Here is an 8,245-nt window from a genome sequence, read left to right as displayed (position 1 = left end):
AATAATTGGGACAGAGTATACATACAGAATTTTAAAGTTCAGAAGTATTTTAGTTTGCTTTCCATTCTCAAATTTAATGGTTATATGTTTACTAGCTTTTTTGTTGCTATTCTGAATGTTAAAAATGCAAACAGAAATGCAAAAATCACAGATGACTACAGCTAAATAAGTTTAAAATCTTCAACAAACTCAAGCTGTGTCTTGTCTGAAGTTTTTTTGTTTGAAAGCTTTGTCTTGGTTTTTTTTGAAAATCTATTTTAAAATATCTTAATTACACTGAAATTCTTTAATCCTGGGGGGGGGTAGTAACAAAACACCTTTTCATTGTTTATGAACTTTGTAAAGAACAGGTAAAAGATTTTTGATTTGCTCAAATACATTATAATATGCTATTTATATCCTGGGATCTATAGTTTTTCAAGGTCTTCCTTGAAGTGTCAGGATAATATTTCAGTCTGACTAGCCTTTCTCTTTGCTGGTCATTGAACTGAGTTCACTTTAGAGTCATGTAAGTAATTAGTCAGTACTGGCTTGCTTCTACTTTTGCAAGATAGGCTGAACAGCCATGAGTATTCACGTTCTTGCTAAAGTGCTGGTTGGTGAAAATAATGCTGATTTCCTTTGGATCATTTCAAAACTTAGGTGAAATTTCTGGTGGGGGCATTAGCCAGTGATGGCCCTGATTATACAACAGGATGAACTATATAAACTAGTTTTGAATAATAAATGACTTTTTCTCACTCCTGCTTTTAATCGGTAAAACTAATTACGTTTTTAACCATGCATACATACATAGAATACTGTGAATTGTTACAGTTATCTTCTTAGCTAGAGTGTTATTTAAAAGGAATGTTTTTTTAATTCTATAATTTCCTTTCAGTTATAGCAGGTGATGATGGTTCATTACCAGATGGTTCAAGAATAAATTTTTTAAAACCATTGTGAGAAGAATTCTTTCTTTGAACCTTAGGAAATTAATGATCTACTAGTAGGTTTTTTACTTTTTTGTCTACCATTTTTTTCAGTTAAATTGCTATGTCCAAGTTAGTCTGACTTACATTCACTGAAGTATGAATTTTATTTTATTTGCTCAAAAGGTTTATGGTAAAGCTATGTTGGTACATCGAGTTTAACCTTTGTTGTTATTCTGGATACAGTTTATTTGAGTCATTGTTCCAGTTAGTTTCTGGTATATTTTTATTTTTTGTATTAGAACATTACTAAGAATTGTAAGTATGCAGTGGGTATTTTACTAGTTCATTATCCTAATGACAAAAATAATCTGGTTTCTAATCTCAGGCCTGAAAATAAGCAGGAGCCAGTGAAAACAGAAATGGGCCCTCCGCCATCTCCAGCATCCACCTGTAGTGATGCGTCCTCGATCGCCAGCAGTGCGTCAATGCCATATAGTAAGTTTTATGTGTTGTGCACACTGGTCCAGACAGAGTCACGTGCAGACGCTGTGTTCTGTTTGTATCTGATTTAAAGCAACTCATGTTTTTCTTATATTATTTCCATACAATTTGTGTTTTTACTAGTTTGAATTATAATATCCACAGCATTGACAACACATCTGTTGTTTTGGGGATTAGAATTAAAAAATATATATGTAAATGTATTGCAACAACAGAGGGACATTACTATCACTAAGAGCAGTATATGTCCCAGTTACTTTGGGTTGGTTATGAAAAGTTGACTTAATGTTGCATAAACCTGCCTTCACTTTGAACCAGGTGATCCAACTGCTCACAGCAGATTTTTTATCACAATCACCTCATGACTTCTATGCCTGTATCTTTTCAGTCACTGAAAAGGCTTCAAGCTTTTTTCTTGCACTGCTGAGACTAAATAAGTATTGTATGCACCTGTTCCGACTTAAATACATGTTTGAGTTAAACTCAAGGTTGGTCCATCTATAGTTGCTGTGCAGCTGGAGAAATTGAAGTATACGAAATTGAAATTAGACTTAGGAGATAACTTTAAGACTATCCCAACACATCTTCCTTTTTTAACATTGGTTAGATTGCCCTTATTTTCAGGGGGTGTGGGATGGGACAGGGGAGGACAATTGTTTTCAGGAGTGTTGGTGTAGATTTAATTAGGCCTTGGTAGGTATGACTGTTTTTCACTATTGTTGTTAAGTATCCTAGAGTAGGTTTCGACTCATAGTGATCATGCACAGGGTTTCCGGGGCTGTAAACCTTTATGGGGGGCAGAGTGCCTCATCTTTCTCTCGCGGAACCGCAGGTAGTTTCGAACTGTTGACCTTGTTGTTGGCAGCCCGACTTGTAACCACTATGCTACCAGAGCTGAGCTGTTTTTCACTATACACTGGTTTAATGTGGAAATTGATCCATAAAACCCCAATTGACAAAACAGTATTTAACAAAACTACTATGTTACGTAGTTATGTATCCCTGTAAAAATTATCTTTTTCATATATTTAGATGAAATCTATAAAGTCTCTTTTACATTTTCTTTTTGGTACTTACCATTTTGTTGTTGTCTAAGAACGACGACGGTCAACCCCTGCCCCGAAAGAAGAGGAAAAGGTGAATGAAGAACAGTGGTCTCTTAGGGAAGTCGTTTTTGTGGAAGATGTTAAGAATGTTCCTGTTGGCAAGGTATGTTCACAAAATCTAAGAATTAGAACTATAATGATGAATGTCCATCAGCCTTTTTTCCAAGGCATCTTCATCACCTTTAGTGGTTTTATTACTCCTTCTTAATCTGAGGCATGTATCTCCTCTGTCCTGGATAGATGGAATAGGCAGTGATTATGCCTTGTGAACATTTATGGTAATATGTTGCCTTTAAAAATATTTTAGATTTATAGAAAAGTTTCAAAAAGATACATTGTTTTTGATGCAGTCCATTCTTTGGAACACGTACACACACCAGTTTCCCTCCAGCTGACACCAACTCATGGTGACCCAGCTGTTAGATGATCCTAGTTGAGGTAATCATCCATAGCACAGATTTAAAAGTTGTTTCTCCTCTCTTTAAGTCATCACCGTCTTTTTTCCCCCTTTTTCCTGTAGATAGTCTTGCCTTCTAAGAAACTGAGTTAATTTCACCCTTTTCTGCATTGTGGGAACACACAGAGGGATGTTAATCTGTAACTGTAGAATGTCTACAAAATAAAGGTATTCCTGAACTGTGATGCTTTTTCATTTGTACTTAAAATGAGAGAGCACAAATACACGTACTGTGTTCTGTAATATACAGAGTCTTCTTGTGTACATCCTTCCATTTGGTTTTTTAAACAGAAATGCCAGTTTGTGGGCAGGCATTTTCTTCTGAGATCTCATTGGCTTAAAAGCATACAGATACTAAGTAGCAGAGGTGTGGCTCCAATATCCTAGTTTCAAGTCCTCTGTTTTCCTGTGATCGACCTACTGTGCATTGCTAAGTGCTGTCTAACAGGGTAACCAGCACGCTATATGTAGGAGTCCTGTTGTGGCGCTGTAGGATAAGCAAGGTTGGTTTGAACCGCTAGGTCGGTGCTTCCAATTCTCCAGCCCGCTTCTCAGAAGCCCAATACAGAGTTGCTATGAATCTTAACAACAAGCTATATGATTATTTAAATTTATTAAAATAGCAATAAAAATTTAGCACTCAAGTTATCTTAATTTCATTTCAAATGCTGAGTAGGTTAATGGCTAGTGTCTGCCTTATGGGATAGTGCAGGGTCAGGACATTACCACCATCAAAAAGTTCTACCAGAGAATGCAGTTCTGATTGGACGGAGGGAGGTGGGGTTTCATGGGTTATACTTACAGTTTTTTTTGATTACTAACTATTTTTATGGTACCAAATAATCACTGACTACATAATGTTTTTTTTTTTCTCGAAAGCAAGCTTAGATGTAGACATCAACAGCAAACTGGTGATTGTGTCCAGTTTCCTAACACTGTGATTATGTGAGGAAATAGAGGAGTATAATTTAAAGGTCTTACATCCCATTGGTCAGTAGAGTCCTGGTGTGGTGCTGTGGGTTAATGTGCTGGACTGCAAGGTAGGTTTGAACCAAAAGGTCTGCAGTTCAAGCTCACCAGCTGCTCCTCAGAAACCTATACAAGGGTCACTATAAATCAGAGTGGACTCACTGTCACTTGACAATATGTATTCCATGAATAGAATCTGCATATTGTTTACAATTACTTATTTAATTACACATTCAGGTGCTAAAAGTGGATGGTGCCTACGTTGCTGTGAAATTCCCAGGAACGTCCAGTAATACAAACTGCCAAAGCAGTACTGGGTCAGATGCTGACCCTTCCTCTCTCTTGCAAGATTGTAGGTTACTCAGAATCGATGAGCTGCAGGTATGTGTTGAAGAGTCACTTGGCAGATGAATGTTGGGACAACCCCTTGAGTATGTGATGATAATTTGATAGCAAACTTTCTTTTGTGTTGTGCAGGTTGTCAAAACTGGTGGAACACCAAAAGTTCCAGACTGTTTTCAAAGGACTCCTAAGAAGCTTTGTATACCTGAAAAAACAGAAATATTAGCGGTGAATGTAGATTCCAAAGGTGAAGATTTTGTAGCTTTGGTTACTTTTAACTGGCGTATTCTAGCTGTCATTAATGCTTGTGTAGTAAAAATAGGAATAGGATTAAAATGGTATGGGCTATTGGTGGTTATTGTCCTGTGAAATAAAGTGTAGTTGTTTGACTAATTTCCAGTTGTGGCCAGAGGTGTCATAATTTGGTAGGTTTCTCATTAAGGATGCTTTAAGATGTGTAACAACTTTTCTTTGTATTCATGTGCTTCTGAAGGTGTGCATGCTGTTTTGAAGACTGGAAATTGGGTACGGTATTGTATCTTTGATCTTGCTACAGGAAAGGCAGAACAGGAAAATAATTTTCCTACAAGCAGCATTGCTTTCCTTGGTCAGAATGAGAGGAATGTAGCCATATTCACTGCTGGACAGGTACACAGACTCATTTTTAGTTCTGTAAAGAGATTTGACAACATTGACTGTTTTGTGATGTTTAGGATCAGACTCTTGTTTAGTTATTAAACTGTGAAAGAAGTTAGAATTTTCAATACATTGTAATGCTAGAATCCTTAGTCATTATTACTAATATGCAATTTGAAAATAGGTATACTTATAACAATTATAGGTACATTTTTTATTAGGAGCTAAACCTTTTTATTTGTCCTTCATTTTAGGAGTCTCCTATTATTCTTCGAGATGGGAATGGTACTATCTACCCAATGGCCAAAGATTGCATGGGAGGAATAAGGGATCCTGATTGGCTTGATCTTCCACCCATTAGTAGCCTTGGAATGGGTGTACATTCTTTAATAAATCTTCCTGCCAATTCAACAATCAAAAAGAAAGCTGCTATTATCATCATGGCTGTAGAGGTAACTTAACCTTTGGAACAACTAAGTATTTTAATTCAGAAGAAAGACACAAGCAAGAATCTAGGGAAAGAGTCTGGACAGGTCATTTTTTGTCACCTCCCTCTAGTAGGAGTAGGAGAAGGGAGACCAATGTGTGACTACAGTGCCATTTAAGGCCAAACATTGTTGTGGGAGCACACAGGAGAGATCTAAATCAAATAAGACTCATCATGGAGAAGGGTTTTCTGAGGAGGTGCTGCTGCAGAGGCAGATTTTCCTAATTTGGTGCAGGTTCCCTAGCCATAGGGGTGAAGATAAGAGGTGTTATTTCAGGTACTAAGATCAGCTTTGTGAATCTATATAATGTGTTGGGGGATTATACATTTTTTGGACAGACAGTAGGTAGCTGAGGCTAGAGAAAGACACTAGGGTGCCTTGTGCTAGCCTAAGGGTCCTGAATGCTCTTCTATATATACCTCATGAGGGAAAAGATTTTAAGCTGTAGAACAGCTTGGATAGATTTCTTTCTTTCTTTTTTTTTAATGATTACCACCAGTGGAGTGTTGATTTGTAGATAATGGGTGATGGAAAATGGAAATACAGAGACCAGATTAACGGATGATGTAATTACCCAGGCATGAAACAGCTTGGGCTCCTAGAAGTGAAGACGAGAGGATGGATTAGAATCTATACGGTTTCCAGCCTGGGTGGCAGTAGTAAGTGAGGGGAAGCAGGTATTACAGCCCTAAGTTCGGAGTTAGGTGTGATTGATTGTAGAGAGGAGATACAGGAAGAAGAGCAGCAGGAGAAGGAAAAGAGGATGAGTTTTCTTATAACAATGTTGAAGTTGAGGGGCTTGTGGATGTAACACCATTGGAAATTGCTTATTATGGGGTCATTTCAGAGCCATAGTTAGTTCCACAAGCAAGATAATTTATTTTACATATGGCAGATGCTGATAATAGCTCTTTAAATGTGTTTTCTTCTGGCCTTTGGACCCCTAAAGGCTGGGATAGGGGAGAATCTATTTATTTAGGCACTTTGGGGGTTGTTGTTGTTAGGTGCCATCGAGTCGGTACCTTATGCACAGCAGAACAAAACACTGCCCAATCCTGGGCCAACCCTCACTACTGTTGCCACACTTGAGTGCATTGTTGCTGCCACTTGGCCAATCCATCTCATTGGGTGGGAGTCTTCCTCTTTCTCTCTGACCACCCTCTACCTTACCAAACATGATACCCTTCTCCAGTGACCGATCCCTCCTGACAATATGTCTGAAATGTGAGAGACGAAGTTTAGCCATCTTGGCCTCCAAGGAGCACTCTGGCTGCACTTCTTCCAACACAGATCTATTGGTTCTTTTGGCAGCCCATGGCACTTCCAATGTTCTCCTCCAACACCATAACTCAAAAGCATCAATTGGGGGTAGGAGGTGGAATATCAAATACATTCTTCTTTTTTTTTCTCTTTTTACTCCCACTCATGGCTTTTCCCACCTGTTTTTTTTTTCCAGTTTCTAGTTCTAATTAAAATGAATCAATTTGTTTTCTAAAACTAATGCTTTATACTTAGTCCCTTAAATATAACTGTAGTTTTGCATTTGGAGTAAATACATTTAAACTTTTTGATATGTTCATGCTTTTCTCAGATAGTTAATGATATGTTCTATAAATATTAGTATTACCCTGTCTTGGACTGTTAGCCATAATTAGTTGTCACCTTTGGGGTATCTTCTGCCGTTTCTAGGGAGGGGAAGGTTTTTGTGTTCATGGATCACAGTGATAACTTTAAAAGCATAAGAGGGTGAACGTAAGCCTGGAATAGAATTTATAGCCTTTTCTTAATTCATTAATAATCTTAATAAGGTTCTATTCTATTTGGTCATATAATAAGAATGTAAACCTGGGGTCAGCAGATTACTTCCCATGGACCAAATCTTATTCATTTATTGATTTGAATGTGGCTGCTTTCTTGCCCAAACAGCAGAGTTGAATAGTGGTCAAAGTGGGAAATATTTAGTGGTCCTTCACGGGAAAAGCTTGCCAGTCTATTTCCATTCCTGTCAGTGTGTGTTTTCTGTTTCCCAACGAACCAGACTCGCTGCCAAGTTGGTTCTGACTCATTGTGACTTTAAAGGACAGAGTAAAACTGCCCCATAGGGTTTCAAGGTTCTGAATCTCTCCAGAAGCTACCACAGCTCTCTTCTAGGGAACAGCTTGTGAGTTCAACTCCTTTTGTATTTGTAGAGTTGGTAACATATAGTGCTGGCCATGAGAACATTTTGACATAAGAACTATGCTATTCAAATTATTGAAGGTTCCCCTGCCCCCCATTTTTTGCCGAACACAGAAGCAAACCTTAATGCAGCACATTCTACGCTGTGACTATGAGGCCTGCCGACAGTATCTCATGAATCTTGAGCAAGCAGTCGTTTTAGAGCAGAATCTACAGATGCTACAGACATTCATCAGCCATAGATGTGATGGAAATCGAAATATTTTGCATGCTTGTGTATCAGTGTGCTTTCCAACAAGCAATAAGGAAACTAAAGAAGAAGAAGGTAAGATTAACAACTATATAACAAGGTGGTTTTTTAGAAAAAAGTTTTAGGCATTTTGTAAATAATGACAGTGTTTATTAGAAAGTAACTTTCTATAAACTATTGATGTTTATATATATATACATATATATATATTATATTTTTTGTTGTTAAGTGCCTTCGAGTTGGTTCCGACTCATAGCGACACTGTACAGGGTTTCCAAGGCTGTAAGTCTTTACGGGACCAGAAAGCCTCCTCTTTCTCCTGCGGAGCAGCTGGTAGTTTCGAACTGCTGACCTTGCGGTTCACAGCCTGATTTGTAACCACTGCGCTACTAGAGCTCGCTCGC

The 8,245-nt window shown here is 37.9% G+C and overlaps 1 protein-coding gene across 1 annotated transcript in view; it reads left to right on the top strand.

Moving 5' to 3' along the window:
• Positions 1–8,245, top strand: part of UBR5 (ubiquitin protein ligase E3 component n-recognin 5) — a 173,698-nt gene that overhangs the window by 101,850 nt on the left and 63,603 nt on the right. The window contains exons 15-21 of the mRNA XM_006830617.1: positions 1,300–1,409; positions 2,512–2,624; positions 4,185–4,328; positions 4,425–4,536; positions 4,783–4,937; positions 5,180–5,377; positions 7,706–7,916. Coding sequence (XP_006830680.1) covers positions 1,300–1,409; positions 2,512–2,624; positions 4,185–4,328; positions 4,425–4,536; positions 4,783–4,937; positions 5,180–5,377; positions 7,706–7,916 — 1,043 coding nt within the window. The remainder of the gene's footprint in view (positions 1–1,299; positions 1,410–2,511; positions 2,625–4,184; positions 4,329–4,424; positions 4,537–4,782; positions 4,938–5,179; positions 5,378–7,705; positions 7,917–8,245) is intronic.

This window comes from Chrysochloris asiatica, unplaced genomic scaffold (assembly GCF_000296735.1).
Source record: "Chrysochloris asiatica unplaced genomic scaffold, ChrAsi1.0 scaffold00001, whole genome shotgun sequence".
NCBI classification, from domain to species: domain Eukaryota; kingdom Metazoa; phylum Chordata; class Mammalia; order Afrosoricida; family Chrysochloridae; genus Chrysochloris; species Chrysochloris asiatica.
The sequence above is the reverse complement of the archived record's forward strand: the minus strand, read 5'-3'. Positions and strand labels throughout refer to the sequence as shown.